The 22,355-nt window shown below is 43.1% G+C and overlaps 2 protein-coding genes across 7 annotated transcripts in view; both read right to left on the reverse strand.

The window, feature by feature from the left end:
• Positions 1-2,147: 2,147 nt before the first annotated feature.
• KIAA0408 lies at positions 2,148-12,935 on the reverse strand. Its single transcript, XM_083498004.1, has 6 exons — positions 12,857-12,935; positions 12,126-12,711; positions 9,810-10,121; positions 8,723-8,802; positions 6,182-7,526; positions 2,148-3,095 (listed from the first exon to the last, which is right to left on the reverse strand). Exons 2-6 carry the CDS (start codon positions 12,261-12,263, stop codon positions 2,949-2,951), a joined length of 2,022 nt encoding a protein of 673 aa, XP_083354130.1. The 5' UTR covers positions 12,264-12,711; positions 12,857-12,935; the 3' UTR covers positions 2,148-2,948.
• A 2,438-nt stretch (positions 12,936-15,373) lies between these two features.
• The window catches only part of MTCL3 (MTCL family member 3), a 30,115-nt gene continuing 23,133 nt past the window's right edge, over positions 15,374-22,355 (reverse strand). For all 6 annotated transcript variants that reach the window (XM_083497999.1, XM_083498001.1, XM_083498002.1 and 3 more), the window contains exons 8-9: positions 18,401-18,491; positions 15,374-15,523 (exon numbers count right to left, since the gene is read on the reverse strand). The gene's annotated coding sequence lies outside the window, so the exon portion shown is untranslated. The remainder of the gene's footprint in view (positions 15,524-18,400; positions 18,492-22,355) is intronic.

The raw sequence follows: 22,355 nt of genomic DNA on the forward strand, positions 1-22,355 counted from the left end.
TTTAAGCAACAGATCCTGAGGACAGATCTGTGCTTGTAGAGCTGGAGAAACTTCTGAAAAAGGCAACCAAAATGACAACAGAACTAGAGCAACTCATTTGGGGCTTTTCAGTTCAGAAAAAAGTTGAGTAAATGGGGGTGGCACACCTGATAGAAGTGTATATGTTTACACATAGTGTGGAGAAAGTGAATAAAGAGAGGCTTTTCTTCCTCTCTGCTAATGCTAGAACCCAGCATCATGCAATGAAGTTGAATGCTGGTGAGATTTAGGACAGACTTCTCCATATCATGGAATTCAATGTCATGAAATGCCGTGGCTTTAAGAGGATTAGACAGATTTGTAGAGGATAAGGCTACTAGTTGCAATATTGAGGTTCTATCTCCACTGCTGGAGGCAGTATGCCTCTGAACATGTTACTGCAAATCCTAAGTGAGGGGTCTGCTCCGGCACTCATATCCTGCTTGTGGGCTTCTGGCGGCAACCGGGTGGCCATTGTGAGAACAGAATTGTTTTAGCTTTCAAATCAGTGGTGGAGGACCTGTGTCCCTTCAAATGTTGTTGGAGCTATAATACCCACCAGTCCTAGCCAGAACAGTCAATGATAAATATTTCAAGCCAATAAAATGTTAGGGTCTGATCTGTTGGTGGGTTAATGTGGCAAAGAATTTTGATTTCTTCTTTTTCTTCAAGCGGGGTAGTGTCTGACTTTTCTCATGAGAAGAGTAATAGTGTGACTATTTTGGACCGACCTATTTCCTTAAAAATATTACGTTCACCCTAGTATTCCATGTGGGTTGCTGTTCATTTCTCCTGCAAAATTCTCAGAGAGATGAACATTCACGACAATGAAAGCAGCATTTTTAAAATGACACTTAACAAGGCAGTTCAGGAGGATCTATATTTCATTCAGACTCTTAGGAAGAGTGTATAAATTGAGCTACGCACATAGCATATTAACAGCCAACAACATAGAGACAGATGATGGCAAATACATGCTTCTAATGCCATCAGTCTAGGATTTCTGGCACCACAGCAATCCTATCTTGATGCAATATTTATGTACTCTATGTCAGGCTTCTGCCAGAATGAAAGCTAACCTCATAACCGAGAGCCACTCATAGCGCTCATGGGAGCAGAATGTGGCAGTTGCCTTGGCTCTCTGAAGTCCTCCAGTACTTCATTGGTTGATAATTCTTCCGCTTTCATTTAAAACGAAGTGATGAGCTCCATCTTGCTAGACTTGAGACTTTGACTGCAGCCTGGACAATCATAATGGGGGAGGGAGAGTGGGGATTGGCTCAAAAGCACAGCTTAGGTTAAGCCCTGCCACTTGCCAAAATCCTAACATTAATGGTAAATATGACTTAGCTACACTTTTATTACAAGTATTTCAGGGGAAGTGGAAGTGTGCAGAACCAGCATGCACTCATCATGTTTAATAATAATAATAATAATAATAATAATAATAATAATAATAATATGCTGTTGCCCCAGCCACTCTGGCATGTTCTCCTTCATGTCATGGAGTTCATCTTACTACATGTCTGGGCAGCTTCAGTGTGTGTTTCATCAACTCAATTCCGCATCACTGACAGAAGTCAGCAAGGAAACCAACATGTCAACATGTGGGTTAAGTTGTACTAGAAGCCCTGAGGCCAGTGAAGGTATCGTTCTGCCCTAAAGCTTTTAAAGCCAGGATTTGCCTGGCTTCCATGCACCTGTACACAGCCTTCATGCACGTAGGGAAACAAGCCTGGAAGCAGTATCAACCAGAGTTCCCACATATATGTGACCCAGGAACTCTTGTTAATGGCTTCCAAACAAGCAAGATTCATAAGTTTTAAATCATGGCTTGTTCAGAAGCCATTAACAATTGCTTCCTGGCTTGTTTCTTTGTTTGCATAAAGGGAGGAGCAAGTGGTAGGAGGGAGCTGCACCAAGCTCTAGCATAGTGTGGTTTATAAAGTCAGGATTTGATGGTGTAAGTGCAGCTGTTGTCTGGATATCCGTCTCAATCTTTCTCCTCTGTTCAACACACACGGCCGGTTGAACAAATCTATTAAGAGTCCAGTCACTGAGTGATGTTATAGCAAATGGCAAGCACAAGCATTATTTTTTGGAATGTCTGTGCACTGATAAAGGCCTAATGTAGGTGTAAACACTAGGTTTTTAATTCTGAAACATAAGCCTAGCATAGTAAAGTTTAAAGAAGTGACGTTTAAATAAGCATTAATGAAGACATGATTCACTGAGCAAAACTGCTCCTGGTACATACCATAAAATGCCTTTTCACTACAGTTACCCCCCAAAATGCATTTCTTAGTTTTTGTATATCAAATACTAGACCTGTGAAACCTGTAAAAGATATACAAAATATTATTATTGCCTAGGCTATATGCTGAACTTTCAAAATAAAACAGAAACATTTTTATGTGTATATGCAAGTATATAAACAAATGTTATAATTTCAATATCAGCACTGGAACTGAGTTTCTCTCACCTAAATACAGTTATGCTTCCTATTTCAACACATGCACCTACAAACACATGATCATGCATACAGCATTTCTTCCTGCTCTTTGTGGGGAAAGTAAGAATATACAGGATTATACATTATGTAATTTCTTTTTAAAAAAGGATTGAGGAGATAACTATTAGCATATGTCATTCAAAGGAAAAAAATGGTTGCGAATTATAAAATCATATATACATATGAGGAAGGGGCATCCTTATCTAGTTGATAAAAACACTGAAGACTGTGGAAGGATGGTCTAAGAATTGAAACAGTGACTCCAACAAGTCCAAGGGCAAGGTCACTGTTGACCAAAATACGATTACACAGATCTGGTTGTGGTCAGGAACGTGGAAAAGAGAGTCCATATGGAGATTTAATAACAGCACCAGATCCATTCTTGAGTTCAGAAACACTGAGATCCCACAACAGAAGTTCAAGAAAGTTCGTTCAAGGCAGCTCTTCTCACAGCTGGTGGGGCTGATGGCGACCTGGAGGCCCACCTGGAAGGCAAACGCCTGTTCGCTGGCCGAGCTGGCCGAGAGAAGCCTTTCGCATTTGACTGCTTAGCTGGCGCAGACACCTACAAATACAAATGTGGCTGCTTGGGTAACAAAGTCAGAACAAAACTCCTCAAAAAGCATTCGTGGAATTTAAAGAGAATGACTAGCCTTACAACAGGTGGCCGCTGGCTATTAAAAGGTCCAGAGAATGTGTTGTTTACCATAACATAGCATTGCAAAGATGTAAGGACAGAGGAACTCCTGCATGTGTCAAAGAAATATGTGCCACACTAGCAAGACACAAAATATGCATGGGAGACTCTAAATGAGAGCTAAAACACACAACCCTCTCTCTGCACATGGCCAAAGCTGGATGAAGTCAAGCAGGTTGCGGAGCAAACTGGTTGTGCGGTGGCTCCATCCCTGATGCCACTCACACCTCTCAGCGTACAGTCAGGTTTTCAAAAGCTTATTGCATGTTGATGGGAAACTGACTGTGTGATGCAACCAAATGCCCACTGTCTTGCAGGGACAGCTGAGCTGTGGCTAGGCACAGAATTATGGGTGGGCAGACTCAGCACCCAACTTCCTATTCTGCAGTCACAAATTTAATTGTGATGACTTTGGAGCACATCTGGTGACTTATCTGAAAGTAACCTGATGTGTTCATTTGGAATCAGTAGGGCCTCTGGGGACCATTGCACTCCCAATGACACCTTTCAGACCATGACAGAGCCTAGAAGACTCTCTGAAATGTTTCTCTGCCACCACCTTTCCCTAATTTATCATGGTGGGTGTTGATAGATGACTCTTGGGAAATCATACAGTAATGGCTCAGGCTTCAGGCCATTCAGTGGCGGGGGTAGAGAGCAGGTGGGGGCATGGCTGGCGCGTGTCCCGGGGCATGGCATACTGCCTGGGGCATGGCATGTGTTGCAGGGGTGTGGCAGGCTGCCTGCAGGGGCATGGTGTGCGTCCTGGGGGTGTGGCGCCCAGCGCGGAGGGAGGGCAACCGTAATGGCACCCCACTGGGATCGTGGTGCTGGGGGCAGTGCACTCCCCCTCTTCCTCCACCAGTGAGGCCATGGTCAATGCTGTGAGCATGTCTAGGAATGCTCTGAAGTAGACAGGACCATAGGAAGCTGCCTCATACTATTAGACCATCTACCTCAGTATCGTCTACCATGACTGGCAATTGCCCTGCCTGGAGATGCCAGGGGTTAAACCTGGAGCTTTCTCCATGCAAAGCAGTTGCTCTGAGAACATAAGAATGGAAGAAGGACCTGCAGGATCATGCCAACAGTGGTCAACCAGACGCCTGTGAAAAACCTGCAGCCACAAGAGCATTCTCCCCGCTTGTGGTTTCTGACAACTGCTACAGTTCTTCCACAGAATTCTTAAAATTCCCCCCTTTTTTAATTTGAAAAGCTGTTTTTAGAAAAGGACTTTTGGAGTGGGAGAGTAGGGAGGGATATGCTTCATCTTTTCCCGACGCAGTTGCTTCTCCACTCCTAAGCACCCTATCTTTCAAGCAACTTTCCAAGCTAAACAAGGACAGCTAGGCTACCATTTAGCATGTAATGTCTAGTTTCTGCCCTACTCTTTGCCTTCTTCCTATGGCCAATGTGGATATCTGCTCAGTGGCAGCTTGCGGGGGCAGGGGCAGGCAGAAGCAGTGGCGTCCCCTCATTGGCAATAGCACTCATAGAACCATAGAATTGTAGAGCTGGAAGCGTCCAGACGGTCATCTAGTAAAATCACCCTGCAATGCAGGAATCTTTTGCCCAATGTGGGGCTCAAACCATGTACTGATTGAGTTATCCATCATGAGCCATTGTGCTAACTGAAACAGGGATGAGGTGTCACCACTGTGCCAAAGACTCCCCAGTCTCACCATCTAGCCTCCCCCCCCCCCATCCTGATGAGTGCAGCAGTGTCCCAGGAGAATGCCACTGTCTTCACACATAGACACCCTCAGCCACCGCTGAGTCTGCTGTTGCTTCCATTATCAATCCTTTTCATTTCCTGGCTCTTGGGATAAAACAGCAAAATTGCTTCTGTATTGTATTCCCAGAAGCCTAATGACATGGCAAGGAACTGGTAACAGCATAATAAAATTACTTCTCCTTTACCAGGACCTTGTTATCTAACTGCTGTTACAAAATGAATGGCTAAGATATTTTCTTGCTGCCTCGGAAGTGGAAGAATTATTAAAACAAAGGCAGACTCTTAAAGGAACATGGCAAGCTTCTCCTCTTTGTTCTCTCTATCAAGGTCTTTAGACCCTGGAGGAGTTTTGCTCAGAAGGGCAGCCTATAAATATTTTAAGGAAGACAAGTAATGAATAATAAAATGAAATGTTAGCATGGTTCCAGTAAAATCAATGGAATATCAGCAACAGGGATGAAAATGAACAATCTGTGGGTTGCACAAAACGTATATTCTTCCCCGCTTTGGCCAATTTGGGGACTATTTTTACAGGAACTTTACAATCAATTCAACCTTACTCCAGCCAGCGATCATTTCTGGCTTTCAACATGTACTATTTAAAGACATTTGATTAGATGATGAATGCCAATCCACCTTGCTTGTACATTTATTTTCTATTATTTTTCATGCCTTTTGAATCCTTTTACATCAAGGAGTTATTATCATATCCTTGCACTAATCCTGTGATGTCTTATGGGGTCAGGGCTCCAATGAGCAGATGGAAAACCCACTCTGCAGACCATTGTTCCTAATTCACACAGTCTGTTCCACAATGGACTGAGCACCCAGCAATTGGGAAGCACTTTCTGGCAGCGTCAGATTGGGAATTGTAATAAATCATCCTTGAGAGCTCTGTCTAAAATTTCTCCTATAACAGATGGTGCAAAATGCAAATGGAACACTGAGAGAGCTGTGTATGCCGCATCCGATACTGTATTTGATTTGTTAAGGAACCAACCCACCCATCCCACTCATCTCTGAAGCTCACTAAGCAACTTGGGCTAGTCACTCCCTCAGGCTAGCCTACCTCACAGCACTGTTGTGTGGGTGCAAGAGGCCCAGGGACTAAGAAACTCAAGGAAGGCCATATTGGACAACATGTGCCGCCTCAAGCTTCTTCAAGGAAGCGTAGGGTCAAAATGTGACAAATGGGTCAACTTTCATTATAAAGGCATACCTCGGGAAATTTCTGCTTCTCTTTGCCATGCTTGGCATAAAGCCCCACGTGCCGGGTTGAATTCTTCGGCTGCTCCTGCTTCCCTTGATCTGTCTGGAGCATTTCAAAATAGTGGCCCAATTTCTCGCAGCTGCCACCCGCCAATTCCGAACTGGGCGGCAGCCAGCGCTCTTTGTGGAGCTTTGAGTTCCATGCAGCGGTTGACTTTTCATAGTTCTTCAGAAGCTTCTCGACAACCCCATAGTTGGATCTGGAGTCTGCGGATCGTGGGCGGCCAGACAAATTGCTTGGCTTCCAGTCGTGTTCATGGAGCATATGCTGGTAACCACTTAGGAGTCCATTGAGCTGCCTCTGCTGCCCTGTGGCTTTGGCATTTTTGCTGGGCTTGGAGGCTTTCTCGTCCAGTCTTGAAGAGAGCCTGGGATTCAGAACACAGGCTGGCTCTTCCTTTTGCGCCCTGCTGGCCACACTGTCCTGAACTATGGGGCGGGGTTTGGGGTCTCCAGACAGCACTGGCACCACGGGGTTCCGTTCCACACACTTGTGGCCTTTATCTGTGTGAAACACGGTTCTGTTGAACTCATCAATTTTTGCTTCCAGCGTTTCATTTCGTTGAGTCTTTCCAGTTCCATAGCCAGAATCACCCAGGGTGTTGCACACAGGGGCATATAAGTCACTGTTATAATGCACACTGCTTTGCGGTATAGGATGCTGTTGTTTCTGGGGCACCATATTTCCGTCAGAACAGCTCTTCTGGACAGAATGTGAGGCAGAGTCCTTTTTAGGACTATTCCCAACCTTACTTGCATCATGAGACCAAGTGTTATGAGAAAACCCTGCAGGCAGCTTGCATTCAAGGGACTGATCCCTTTTCTCAGTGGGTACCGTGGTAGCCATAGCAGGCCCACTAACAGATTTCCATTCATTTGTCAGTGGCATTGGAGCATCACATTGCTTTGCAAAAGGCAGGCGAGTCAATGCACTTTCTTCCTGGTCCTCCTGGGTCTCGCAACTGCTTTTGTGCCCTGTTTCTTTTGCTAATGCTTCAGAAACCTGTGCGAGAGAGCTGGCCAAGTGCCGGGAAGTGCTTCTTGGAGGCACAGGAGGGGCTTCTCTTTTCTGCCAGGGAAAAAAGCCTGTTTTCTCAACTCCAGCAAGAGCGCTCGGTGGCATCTCCTTTGAACACCTGCTAATGCCCATCAAGTTCTTCTTGTTGTTTTGCTCTTCTGTATCAAATGCAATTGAAACTGTTTGTGGGTCATGGTTACGCCCATGGTTCATCTCTTGTGTGATCAGTGCGTTTTCAGTTTCGGCAGATTCTCCCAGGAAAGGAAACAACTTCTTTCTACATATGTAAGAAAAATATTTTATATTAATCAGCAGTGATTTAACTATTCTCTCTATTACACAAATCAGTCCAGCAACAGTTTCAGAATGTCAATGTAGGACTTGAAGTGGGGACTCAGTCCATGTTCTGTTTGTTTGTTTGTTTGTTTACCTACCTACCTACCTATATCAATAGGCCCACACCTTTATGAAGCCCATGAGGAGTGTGATCATTCTACACAGCAAATATCTTGAAATCTCTTTCTTTTCAACATGCCAGGGTACCAAATCAGCAGCACAACATAACAAAACACATCATTGCCCAAGGTTCTTGTAATTTCATCTTTGATCCCTTAAGAGAACTATCCTAGGGGCCCACCAGCATCCCCCAGAAGAACTGGCTAACCTGAGCGATGTTTGTATATATTTTTGGCAAGCTGTTCCTTGGAGAGAAAAGGAACTTTAATCAGATAGCAACAACACTTGCTGAATTACAGAAGCACTTCCTACTTCCCTGTGAATCAAATCCTGTTACCAAACGAGAACTTAGGTTAGTCACAGCTATCCAAGGCACTCGAGTGTGACTAACTGTTGCTGCCTCAGTGTGAAAGAGATAAGACCAATGTGTCTTTCACCTTTGAGCTCCACAGGCAGCTAAACCTGGGGGACAGCCTATAAAGCATGCCATTCTTTTTATAATGTTTTTAATGTCGGAGGAAGAACTTTTGGGAGCGAGTCCCTTGAAAGGATTAAAATGTGGTTTCACTGCTCAGCTGCCTCAAATGAGGGGAGGATTTTAACAGGAGCCTCAGGCTGCTGTTTCTATCACAACCAGATCTAATATGTGATGTGGGCATAGCTTTGAACTGGATTTAAGGTAAAGCAATTTTATTACAAGTTGAAGGGGCTAAGAATTTGTATCTCTCTCTCTCTCTCTCTCTCTCTTTTTCCAAGGACACTTAAAGTAATGATGGGGGACCTGTGCCTTCCCTGCCCAGATGTGGCTGAACTACAGGTCCCATCATCCTTGACCATGCTGGCTGGGGCTGATGGGAGTTGGAGTCCAACATTTGGAGGGCCACAGAGTCTCCACCCCTGATTAAAGACTGAAGTATTGTGGACATTTCTCCAGCTCACATTCAACGTTTCCCAGTTGCTTGTGTGTGGCCCTGTGTCTCCAATGTGCCCAAGTAAGAACATCTAATGTAGTGATACCTTTTGTGGTTGGACTTCTTGCGGATTTCCTCTTGGTAGCTGCACAAGTCTTCGCTTACTTTGGCAAGTTCTTTAAGAGCCTATAAATGCAAATAGCAATCTTTTAGTGTGATCAGGTTCTTATCAAATTTCTAGAACGGCTGTAAACACAGCTATAGCCTGTGTTTTCCATTTCAGAGGTAATTAAAGAAGGGCCACAACACAAAAGATACAGACCTGGTAGAGCCATAACTTCTCCTATCTGCTATTTACATTATTGTGTAGTTATGTCTGTGATTTTGATGTTTTATTCTGCTGCAAGCCACCTTGAGTACTTTTTGTAAAAAGGCAAATATATAAAGCAAAACCCCTGCACACCATGGTTTACCAAATCAGGAGCTAGCCTTATGAATAGGCCACAACCTTGCCTCACTTCCTCCTCCTTCCCTTTCCAAAGTATCTTCCCCTCTCCCCAAGACTTGGTCATCAGCCCAGGTCTTCCTACAAATTGGAAATTGTAATTGTAATTTCTGGAAATCCCAGGTATGAAGGAATCTGTTTTTATGCTAATCGTGACTTTAATTGATATGTAATGGCAAACCAAGAAAATGAATAACTGGGAGAAACTGTACCACATGGGAAAGGAGGAATCACAGAGGGCACTTATTTTTGAGGTTGACTTCCCACTTACAAGTACAGTTCACAGCAAAGCAGTGTTATGTCTAAACCAGACCACAAACTGCAGCAAAAAGGCTATGCTATCAAATATTTTAAACAAAAACCAGCAAACAGAAGAGTCTGCATGGCTTGACTGACAAGTTTTGGAATCCTCAGCACCCAGGAGATATATTTTGGGGACAGAGGGCAGTGTGACATTCATTTTCTTAGATCTGTAGTTAGCATGTTTTCACACATATTCAGTTCAGCTCAGGACAGGCTGATCTGATCTTGTCACCTTCCAGTGGACTCGGAATAGACTCAGATGAGCTGAACACATCAAGTCCATCCATTAAACAGCCACTTATAAAAAAGTGTTGACATGTAAGAGGTTGAAGCCTGAGCTACCTTCACTTTCCCTAATTGAAATACCCATTACTGGTTTACTCACAATATTGAGATCCTGTGTGTAATTCTTGGTTGTTTTCAAGCCTGGGCAATCTTCAGATTCCTTGTAACTCTCAAAGGCCAGAGTATCATTTGCAAAAGCATGGTTTCTTCCCTTGTTTTTCGCATCCTTGCTCTCCTTTTCTGCCTTGCCGAGAAAACTCTCTTTGTCTGCTGAACAAGAGTTCAGTCCTGGTGTGTCACTCCATACTGAAGAGGGGGAATGTATGGGTCGTGTCTGTGCCTTGCTATGAATGGCCTTAGTCTCAGAGGCATTCATATTGCTCTCACGCCTTAATTTTACCTCCTGGTAAAGCTGGAAAGGAAACAAAACGCCTCCTATTAGACCACAGTGATCTTACCAGTTTGATGAACAAAGGATGATATCTGCTTTCATGTTGAGCTTGTGTCATCAGACTCCAAAGTCTGGATTCCTCAGTGGGCTGGAATATCTGGAACTTTTTTTGCTACAGCATCATTTCTTTTCACAAGGAAGTACTGCAATTTCCAAAAATGGTGTCGGTTTCAAACATAAAGCACATGAGTATGTGGCTGTTGCATACTGGAACAAGGTCTGAACAGATTCCCATTGTACCACACTAACTCTCAAATGAAGCATCTCCCAGCTGGGCCAACTCTTGGACATCAAAACCAAACCAAATACATGGTGCACCACAACAGGACATGATAATTGGTACAAGACTATGTAGAGAAGGCATGTGATATGAGAAGCAGAGCAGAAGAGCCACTCAGATCCTATTTGTGGGCTTCCAATCGGCACCAGGTTATCCACTGTGAGCACAGGACTCAACTGTGTGTGTGGTTACTGTTTTAGTTTATTACTATGTTATGTAGTTTTGTGTTTTTATATTGTAAACTGACCTGTGATCCTTGGATGAAAGGTGGTATATAAATTTAATAAATAATATAATAATAGATGGTTCTTTGGCCTCATCCAGCATGGTTCTAGCTGCTCTTCCATTCGTTCTCAGACTTGGAAGCAGTATCCCTAAGGATTCCTGACCAATTGCTATGGGAAGCATGAGTTCAGCTGTGACCTCTACCACCATAGGCACAGATTGCACAACAGCCTGTTAGGCTTCCTTTCCAAGGGGAACAGACAGATATAACAACTGATGGCTCTTCTGCATTTCACCTCTGCAGTGACTGACAGATATCAATTTCACCTCCCTCTTCAAATTCTACCTTTTCATCTCAAATCAGTTTACAGATTTAGCAAGGCAACAACTATAATATGGAATGGTGATGCTCTTCCATGGACAAACGAAAGATCTGATGGGCAAAGCAATGGCATCATTATTACAAGGAATACGGCTAAGGGAGCTTGTTAAACAGCTACACTTCACTCTGAAGGCACAAAATGGCAGAGATCCAGTGGGGTGCATCAGCCACCTCAGCTGCAAACCACCAGGCAGATGAATCAATGCAGACACATATTGTGAATGTGGAAAACCAACAAAGCAGATACAGAATCACCAGCAGGAATAGATTCCATGTCCTGGTAAACAAAATACACTGCTAAAATGGCAACTCAAGGGAGCATCAGCAATAATTATACTAAACTCGTCCCATGGGTTAGAACTGTGCGAAGACTGGCAGAGAACGAATGAGTGAAGGGTGTATAAATACAGTTTGTGTCTAGCCTGTGGTATGTTGTTTATTGTACTCTCTTGCTACTGAATGCCATCAATAAATATAGCAGGGCTGAGCCGGAATAAATGTGTCCTGCTCTCGTGTCCCTGGATTCCAAATTCAAGACATTCCTTTACATGCTAATAAACAAGATTGGTCAACGTTAATCTCAGAAAGCAATGTCCAAAAAGGCACACCTAGATTTGGGGCGGACAGTGGGTGGCACCGCAGAGTGTGTTGGACTTCATGAACAGGCATGATGGGAATTGTAGTCCAACAGCACTTGCAGGGCAGCAGCTTGCTACGTGGCACCTTTTTTTGCATGGATTGCTGTTCTATAATACAAGGGTATGCTCATGACCCCTTTAGTTTTAAAAGCACAGTGCAAATTCTTCCAACACCCTTTCTGGCATCAATATCATGTTAGCATTAGCATGCTTTCTACAGCAATGTCCCAAAAGGCATCATGCTTCAATGTTTATACAATAAATGGTGCCTGAAGAACTCCCCACCACCACCCCTGCTTCTGAACAGTGGCATAGACACAGTGGCTGATTCATTCCAACCCTATGGATTCTTTGGTGAAATCATCTTTTTAAGTTTTGGGACTTTGCTTAAGACAGTATCATCATGTTAGTTGCTGACATGGAAAAGAACCCAAAAATACCTCTTCTATTTTCTTCTGCATGACCTTCCACTGACATTCCCACTCTTTCCTTTCATTGTCAAAGCGCTCCAGAAGCTCCATCTTCTCTTTATTCCAGTTCCTCTCAGTTGTGCTCTCCAGTTGTGTCCGTAGGTCCATAGCTGCAGTGGCCGAACAGAGAAATGTCTGTGCACCTCTTTTTTCTTCTAAGACTTTCCTGGAATGTGTGGGAGTTACGGAACGGCAAGCCTTACTTGCCTCTGGCTCCAGCTTTTGGGTCAAGCACAAAGGAGAAGAGCAAAGAAACAGGGAAATCAAACAATATGCATTAAAGGTTGGTTGCAGAGTATAATTCTATACCTCTTGCTTTAAAATACATACAATACAACAACAGGGCAATCTGCTCAGTTGTCCTGCCTGAGCTGGCCTCCTGCTGAACAAGCAATACATAGGTGGATTTTTCACCAGTGGAGACCAGAAAAAGCTCTGAAACAGGGCCTTCCAAGGGGAGGACTCAGCTGGCCTGGGATCCACTAGATTCCAAGCCAATCTCACTGTCATCACACGATGGAATTGGACTGCTGCAAGAACTGGGCTTGATCATCCACTATGGCAGTGTTTCCCAACCTTGGGCCTCCAGCTGTTTTCGAACTACAATTCCCATCATCCCTGACCACTGGTCTTGCTAGCTGAGGATTATGGGAGTTGTAGTCCAAAAACAGCTGGAGGCCCAAGGTTGGGAAATGCTGCACTATGGCAGCTGGCAGGAAGGGTGGGCGTGAGTTTGGATTCTGCTCTTAATCTCTGGCAAAATGGAAATGGAGGAAATTCAAAATCTGTGGGAAAAGAGCAAATGCATGACAGCTCCTGTAATCTCAACACATGCAGGAACTGCCTTTTTATTTTTATTTCACTCCAGTGGTATTTTATATTCACAAGACTACTAAAAATGCAATGCTGAACATGTTGATTTCTTAAATATTTCTAATGGTTTTGCAAAACCATACAAGGTTCTCGGAAGATGTTTCAAAGATGAAACAGGAGCTGCATAATCTATATTCGCCAGGCAGAGCATTTACATGATTTGCACAATTTAATTAAAAGCAGGCACAGGATCTTGGTAAGTAATTTCTTAGCAGGTGCAAAAATGCTTATCGTAGAAGCATGGTGCAGAAAGATATGGAATGTTATGATGGGTAAACTACTTACTATTATTAAGACATGGTTCAGCACTAAAGCTCTGATTAACTTTATGAATGCCTCTGATTAACTTTATGAAAAACATACATTATGTTGGATGAAAAATAATCCAGACATGTCTATACATGTCTATAGATTAGCAATGCCATAAAATTAAGCATTTGCCCTATCAGAACACAAGCACAGTTGATTGACTTATTTAAGTATTACATTTTTGCATTTGCAATGTTGTATTTGGAAAAGTAGTTTCTTTGTCTTTAATTTTAAACATATTTTTACAAAATACAAATATTTTTAAAACCTATGCAGAAAGAGATGTGTGGCATGATCACCAAAGGATCCTCTATTTGTCTAAATTAAGAAAGAGTGTTCATTAAAATAAAAAATACACATTCAAACGTGAGCAGCTGTCCAGGATTGTGATACTCAGTCTTGCAAGGTAATGCTGAGCAACCTCTGTTCTCCCTGGTGCCTGGCAGTGGAAACCAAAACCCTCCAACCTTGCTAGGCCTGGAATAACCAAGACACAGTCCATGTCCTACTATCTCACACTCTGTTGACAAGGCAGCCAAGAATCTAAAGATAGTAAGTTTGCTAATGAAGATGATTTGGAACTGATGCAGTCAATCTCTCCACCTGCTCTTCCCAATAAACAAATACACACACAGAGACACACACACGGAGGGGCGATCTATACAACAATGGTGGGTTGACTTCAGTCTTGCAGAATCTATACTTTTGCTTCACAAGAATCCCCACAGTCAGCCACGTATATTAACTGTGCAGAGCTCATCCGTCTTAAGTGTTTTTGAGTATCCATTACTGCTTAAGAATATAGGAGATAGCTTGCAGGAGCAGACCAATATCCCAGCAACCAACAGTCACTAGGTGATTATTGGTCAGTGGTCTACTGCTTCCCTGTAGTCTACCTATCTCCATCCCACAATAAGGATGCTCTTCATGCTTAGAATCATACTATGATTTTATTTTCTGAATTCAAACTAACATTGTCAAGGCTGGAGAAAGGATGACCATAATAAAATTTTAGGCCTTCCTTATGGGGGCTAAAAAAAATGCTACAGTATATTTCTGATGTCCCAACCCAAATATAAAAAACTATTATATAAGCTGGATTCAATTAACAAAGTCCATTAACAGAATCCCACACAATAATTTGTGCTAGCACAACAGTGCTTCTCCCTTTCTCCTTCTCCTGTGCCCCCCCCCCCCGAGCCAATTGGACACCCCCAGAACAACGCACAGGGAAAATGTTTTGCCTGCCGAGCTAAAATGCTTGCACTGACAGAACAATTGCCACAGTGCCGCACTGAGTTCCTCCCTACATTTTTTTGAACGACGGTTCACCAAAGCCCTGGTTTGTTTGTACAACAGATTTATAGGGTTGGGGTGACACGCACTGACCCTGCATGGCCTATGCGCATTCTGTAGTCCTTCTGAGCAGACTCTATATGTGTGCAAATCATAGATGAGATCGAGTTCTTTTCACAATGGGGTTTGGAGCTTAGGGAGCACCCCTTTCACCCCACCCCTTGTGTCCTTCACTGTACATGCCAAGAAGTCAAGGAAGTTGCTTAGGGGAATTCTCTCACCCCCCTCAAGACTATGGAAAGCAGTCTTGCTTGGCAGCCACAAACAATATCTAGAGCTACCAGAAGGAAACATCTGCCAATTCCCAAGGAATGGGTGATGGCCTCCTTTGCCCTCCTGAGATTTCTGCATTGCAGGGGGTTGGACTAGATGACCCTTGTGTTCTCCTTATATTCCTAAGCAACACAACCTAGATGCAGGCTTGATACCTCAGTGACAAAGAAGTATATTTTTTATTGGTGTTTTGCTGCCTGCATCTTAGTTTCATAAGTTGGAAACCACCCAGGGGTTACGTCAACATGATGAGTGATCTATAAATGAAACCAATAAATAAATAATATATTTCTTGGGGAAGGAAAGTAACCATAGACAAGTATGTATTTGCAGCGTGAGAAGGGATGACAAATTCCTTATCGTTCCTCTTCAAAATCATATGTATGCTACTGAGTGTCTCTCACCTGCGTGATGAAACATTTAAGCCCTTCTTTTTCTGGATCTCACCCAGACATTTCACAGGACTCTGAAGCTCCAAAGGGCTCGCTCTTTTCTCCTCTCTTTGCTTCACTTTCCAAAGCTGACTCTGGATCCAGTAAATTCTTTTGTGTTTATACCTGCCAGGAAAAAATTCAGGGCAGCTTTATTACAAATGAGGGTCACTGCTGGTAACTGAGCTGTTCAAATACAACACAATATTCTTAATAAAAAAATGAGGAGCGGCCAAGAGGGACTGATTGTTTAAGCAAAGGTCTTGGCTTCAACTAGGAAACAGTCAGCAGATAAAGCTTCCACGATTTCTTAGGCCAAAGTTCTAGCTGACTGCCAGGGGCTGAAATGACTGTTGCTCAAAAACAAATTCTTACATAAAGTTTCCACTGCCCTGAAAGCTCGTTTGCAGTCTAAATGTCATTTGAAATAGAGCTTGTGCAGCCATTTCAATATTTTAAAAAGTTTACAATAATGTAAAATCACTAGGTTTGATTTTCTAACAAAATGAAGCTGCACAGTATTTGGAGGGGTGCTACAGTTACCTCTGAGCAGACTTATTCAAACACACTTCAGATGAATTACAAGACTTTTATTACTTTGACTTCAACTGTATGAAGACTGGTCAATCTGCAGGTTCCCGTGCAAAGCAATAAAATAAGACAATGTAAAAAAGCTATGATCTTGAGAAGCATTAAGATATAGATGCATTATAGGACAAGCACAAATATAATGCATTTCACCTTAATGTGTATTGATTGCGCTCTTGCAATGCATGCTTTTGCAGCGAAGCTCAGTAGATGTAAAACAAAGGAGCACAAAGCTTTCCTGCAATTATTACTTAGTTGCTTAAAGCAATCCTTGCAGTGTGTACAATCTGTTTCCCACCAAACTACATTTCTGAAACCACACTGGAGACCATCCAAATGCAATCAAGTTCTGGAAGAGCACCACGGGAATCATTGCATTACATGTAACATAGAATGGGATGGTTGGAAAAAGCTGGAGGTCACATAACTCAAACTTTTGCCCTATGACAGGTCCCACTTTACCCCAAGCAGTCTCAGCAGATTAGCACATGTCAGATGGACCCGTTGTTAGAGATTTGCCTTGGACTCAGAAAACCTGGACCCAAGTCCCTCTCCTAGTTGAGATTCATTCCGTGGCAAGACACTTTGTGACCTCCAGCTTCTCCTCTGTAAAATGGGAACAAAAGTTACCCTACTTGCAGGGTTACTGTGAAGGTAACAGCAATAAAAGCTGTGAAGCATTTTTTTTTTTGCAAATTAATCACGTTATAGTACAGTGGTACCTTGGGTTACATACGCTTCCGGTTACAGACTCCGCTAACCCAGAAATATTACCTTGGATTAAGAACTTTGCTTCAGGATGAGAACAGAAATCGTGCTCCGGCGGCGCAGCGGCAGCAGGAGGCCCCATTAGCTAAAGTGGTGCTTCAGGTTAAGAACAATTTCAGGTTAAGAATGGACCTCCGGAACAAATTAAGTACTTAACCTGAGGTACCACTGCACTAGAAGGCTTGAGCAAAGTGGTCATTGTCCTTGAAGGGCAACTTAGTGAAACACATCCAGATGGCCCAACCAAGCAACATCTTGGGTGATATCCAACTGTGCCCATCTGCTAGCAGAACAGACTTCCACTTGCACAACAAAACTCCTCCTTCCTCTCGCTCCCCCTGCAGCCTCATATGCACCCCCCTCCAAACTGTTTTGGAGGGTTGGGGAACTGCAGGCGGGTGGAGAGTAAGGGGAGGCCTCCTCACACAATGCTGGATACTGCCCCCCTTTATATATATTCTCCCCTTTCATTCATGTTCTCTACACTTGCTCCCATTGCTGTTTATGGATCTGCCACATTTTCTTGCTAATTGCTCCCATTGATGCTGACACTCAAGCATGACATTTACATGTGGAAAACTGGGTCACTGTTTAATTTTGTACCAAATTCTCAAGCTGGTATTATGGTGGATAAATTCCTTAGGGGACTGTCCCTTATCTCCATCTCTTATTCTCCTCAGATGACCCTTCCTTCCCTGGGAGGGCAGAATTAAATTTCCCTTTCCTGTATTATTTGTACCCATATGGTCAGGGAAAAATAAAAATAAAGGCTTGGTTGAAGAATCATGGCAGATAATTTACATCAAAGCTCATTCTCCATGTAAATAGGAAGCCTTTTCCTTTTAAAAGAAATAGCTAACATGCAGTGTGTGACACAGCTTTTGTTTCCCTTGGGGAATAGCAGGGCGTCCATCCTTTTCGACATGTCCTAGACAAGGTCAGTAGCTCAATACAGCAGTAAACTGTATGCCAACAATCAATGACATCTGCACCACTGGTTGTTTCCTATGTCAAGCAAACAAGTTTTTCTTTATTAAAAAAAGAAAGCAAAACTGTATAGCATTATACTCTCCTTCTATCCCACTCTCTCTGCATACAAACACACATACAAGTCCAAATAGTTTGAAATAAACACCCTTCTGGGGCACGGACGGCAGCAGCTAAAAATAACAGATGGTGACATCAGCCAAGGAGGTGTTATGTTTTAACGGAGATGAACAAAAGTGGTTGCACAAGTCAGCTCTCTGGGAGAGGCGTCTTTTGATTTATCAGCAACGCAGCCATTCAGCTGTGCCAGATAGTTAGGTACATGCTACAAAACAGTTACTTTTGATCACAACTGTAGCCAGCTACTGTGCACTTGAACACACGCATCCAAGACTCAAGCAGTGAAAATCAAGAGCCAAATAATTAAATAAAAAAACACTCCCTCTATCAAAAAGTGCACCCAGCCTTTCCTTAAATAATCCATTTCTTAGTAAGATGATTACTGACCTACATTCACATCAAGAGGAAAAACTAGACAGATGTCAAAATAAGCTGTTGGACACAATGCTATAGCCCCTTCTCATTTTATGTTTTTTTTAAATTCTCATAGTCTAAAAATGAGTATAAACAATGAGGTTTGAAGTAGGAGAAAAACCTTACCTTTTATAGAGGAAAAAAACCTTTCAGAAGTATTTCAGTCCAAATGTGAAGTAGTAGTGAAAGCAGTGAAAGTCTTCCAGTTCTGAAAATACTGAAATCGTTCAGAGAAAGGAAAAATAATCAGCTTCTCAACCAGGAGAGCTCTTGGAACTCTATTAGATCAACTTTGCAACTTTTTGCAAACTGAAGAACGGTTCCGTTTAGCATCATCCCAACAGCTGGTTTCCATGTGACGTCAGCACACGGAGGATGGTTTTAGAATCTCTTCCAATCCCCAGCCCTGTAACTTTATATCTTCTCATATTATATGTAAACAACTTTGTGTCCAGGACATTTTTAGGTTTTATAGTGGAGCCCAGTTTTTAAAACTTGCCAGAGCAGCCTGTGTAAATATTAGAGCAGTGACAATAGCCAGTTTTAGATTTCTTTTATTAAAAGGCAGTCATCTTTTTTTCTTTCTTTCTTAAGAAGCATTCTTTCCCTGGAGAATTTTCAGATGCACAGATAGGATAGCAACGTTCCACCACATTTTAAAAAAAAAATCTACATATTTTCTCCTTCTTCAAAATAATAGCTGTGGCTCAATCTTTTATTGTTTTAAAAAAGCCTCCTCTCAATAGAGAAGAGCAGTTTGAAAAATATTATCAAACTCACAGTGCCCTGCCAAAAAAGACAAAACTTTAAATGAGAACAAGAATCAAACCTAACAATCTTGCTTAATGCCTGTGTGCTGTGAACTCTGTGTGGTTGCCTTTGAAGACTATTCAACAGCTGCAGCTGGTGTGGAATTCACTGACCCCACCTCATGGTGGGTGGAGGGGTCACTTGGAGCAGAGAAGAACAATATTCCAAGTCTCCACTGGCTGCCTGTTGCTGAGCAGATCAGCACAATTTAAGGAGCTGGTTTAGATTCATAAGGCATGAAACAATGTGACCTCTGCATACTTCATGGCCGTTTTATAGAATTTGGTTTGAACATGCACTATCACACACAGTCAAGCATTGACCTATAGTGCTTAAAAACACATCCTTCATAGGAATATACAGATTACAGGAAGATCTCATAAGTCTGCGGTATGTACTTGTATTAGAAGTCTCACTGGCTTCTGTGAAGCTGTTTATTTTCTCCTACTTGATTTCCACTGCAATTGTTTACTCCAGACCTTCTCCTTCTGTTTTCCATTACAAATGCGTTGGTCAAACAGCAGAGGGGCATTTTCAGTGCCTGCTCTGAGGATTAAACTCCCCTTCTCTCCACCACAATACAAGTCTGTATCATTCCAGAAAGTGTTGTGTAGAATCTTTGTTAAGTAAGAATTATACTGCCCAGGATGGGTATGAAGACTTGAAAGAAAAGCTTGCTTGCCTTCAGACCATGGAACCCTTTCCACATCAGCTTTTACCATGGATCCTGCTCATCTGCGTGGAATCCCTGAGCATTGCAGCTCCCTCAACCACAGTATGAAAACCAATGTTTTAGTAGCATAACTGTAACCTGCATGTCACAATATATTATATATTTTTGTATTTAAAATTGTTATCTTCTCTGAGGTACAGTAGTCACTCCGGTGGTCAAAAGCCATTTGAAGGGGAAAAATGTAATGTATTTGTAGCAGATGTTTTTCAGCATTCAGGAACCCACAGGAAATGATTGGCTCAAAATACTTGTATTGTTGACTCATTTTTAAATAGTTATTCTCTTCCCCTCCCAACCTATTAGGTTTCAAGACACATTGTCAACTATGTAGTCCTTGGCAGTGCAAAAACACCCATTTGCTTCCATCAGATTAAAAATGTGTGTTTCATTCCATATTGAGGGGCACAGAAGAGTGTATCTGAAGGATGTATTAAGCCTGATAAGTACCGTATTTTTCACCCCATAGGACACACTTTTTCCCCTCCAAAAATGAAGGGGAAATGTGTGTGCGTCCTATGGGGCGAATGCAGGCTTTCGCTGAAGCCTGGAGAGCGAGAGGCATCAGTGTGCACCGACCCCTCTCGCTCTCCAGGCTTCAGGAAGCTATCTGCAAGCCTTGCAAGCCTGGCGGGAGTTCCCGCGGGCTCACAAGGCTTGCGGGCAGCAGCCTGCAGCCCGAAGCACGGGACACCCTCCGGAGGGCTCCCCGTGCTTCGGGCGGGTGTCCGCAAGCCTTGTGCGCCCGGCAGGAGGTCCCGCCAGGCGCGCGAGGCTTGGGGCGGCAGCCGGGGCTGGGGGAAAATATATATTTTTTATTCATCCCCCCCCCCCCAAATGAGGTGCGTCCTATGGGCCGGTGCGCCCTATAGGACAAAAAATACGGTATGCTTATGATTCAGCTCTGCTATGAACTCTTGCACCAAGCATAAGAGCACATTTGTACAATGTCATCCTAAGCTTTTGGTTCTGTGTCTTAGCAAAACCAACGTGACTGTTATCAGGGTTTAGGCCTACAGATGGCCCTTTGTGAGAAATAATCAGCCACCTATGAGATAAAAGGCTGGCCTTCAGCTTTTGTGCCACCACTGAGTACCAGGCAAAGGAAAAAAGTGAAGGAAGACCAGACAGACCTACAAGAGCTTCATGAACATCAATATGACATCACAGGCCAAAGCCTGAGCATAGAGACCACTTTTCCAACACGGTTCAGCTTGTTGCTGTTCCTTTTCACAAATACTGCTTGCCCGGCCTATCTCACCTTGTCTCACACAGCATCTTTGTATTGTGCATTGTTGCCTAAATAGCACCCCTACTGACTTCGCAGAAGCTCTCTCAGGCAAGGATCTGAAGCCAAACTTTGGATGCTGGCTTTATTCACCCCCTAGGTAGATCATGCTATGCTGTGCATGCAAAATCTATGACTAAAGGTGGTGCCATAGAAGTACAATTGTGGACAATTGTCTTGCCCTTTCTTTTCCCTCCCTTCTGGTGGTAGCTGTTCATTGCAGAGCACATTTCTCAATCACATTGCTTATGCTGACTGGAACTCCAATGGAATATGCTGAAAGGTTTGTGAGTAAATAGTTCACTCCCTTTGGTATAATCTGCTTCAGTTCCAACCTGTCAAAATGGCTTTCTCCAGGCACTGCCAGGATTTAGACAGACTGCAGAAGGTATTAAGTGGTATATTAGCAAATGGGCCAAATACACTTCCTCATAAATATTTTGGTACATTCAGTCTGATAAAACAAGAACAATGCAATTATGACAGGAAAGAGGTACATGGTAATTTCTCGGGTTCTAGCATAGTAATACGATTCCACATTAAGGCCTACTTCTCACAAACAGCAGGTGAAGAAGTAAATCTGTTACTGGACTGTTCCACTACATATTGCATCCCTGAACATATACTGACACCAGGAAGAAATGTTCTAGTCTCATTCAAGAAATATGCATATAGAGTTACGAGGCTGAAGGCTATGAGAAAATGAAAAGAACATTCTAGCCCTGGTGCACTGTAAAACCCTTAAGTACCAAAGAAGAGGCCTTCTGGATTAGGCCAAAGGCCCATCTGTTCCAGCATCCTGTTGTCATAGTAACCAGCCAGATGCCTATGGGAAGCGTGTGTGTAGGACTTGAGTGCAACAGCTGTCTCTTCATTAGTGACTCCCTGAAACTGGTATTCAGAGGCATACAGTGGTACCTCGGTTTACGAACAGTCCTGTTTATGAACTATGCAAAACCAGAAGTAGTGTTCCGGTTTGCGAACTTTACCTCAGTCTACAAACGGAAGCTGAATGGTGGATGGGCACCGGCAGCGGGAGGCCTCATTAGGGAAAGCACACCTCAGTTTAAGAATGGACTTCAGGAACGGATTAAGTTTGTAAACCAAGGTACCACTGTACTGCCTCCAAGAATGGATGTAAATCATAGCCACAATGACTGGTAACCACTGGCAGCCTTGTCTTCTACGAATTTGTCTATCCTTCTTTAAAGTTGGTGGTTTTGTTACACCTTCTGGGAGCTAATTCTGAAGTT

The sequence above is a fragment of the Podarcis liolepis genome (assembly GCF_965112155.1).
Source record: "Podarcis liolepis genome assembly, chromosome: 3".
Classification (NCBI taxonomy): domain Eukaryota; kingdom Metazoa; phylum Chordata; class Lepidosauria; order Squamata; family Lacertidae; genus Podarcis; species Podarcis liolepis.

What these genes read in the sequence shown, in the direction of transcription:
- KIAA0408 (XM_083498004.1), bottom strand. Translation starts at nt 12,263, where the DNA reads ATGGACCTACGGACACAACTGGAGAGCACAACTGAGAGGAACTGGAAT. An exon ending in TGCAGAAGAAAATAGAAGAG is followed by an intron (nt 10,122 to 12,125) that starts GTATTTTTGGGT and finishes TTTCCTTTCCAG; the next exon opens with CTTTACCAGGAGGTAAAATT. An exon ending in AAGAAGTCCAACCACAAAAG is followed by an intron (nt 7,527 to 8,722) that starts GTATCACTACAT and finishes TTACATATGTAG; the next exon opens with AAAGAAGTTGTTTCCTTTCC.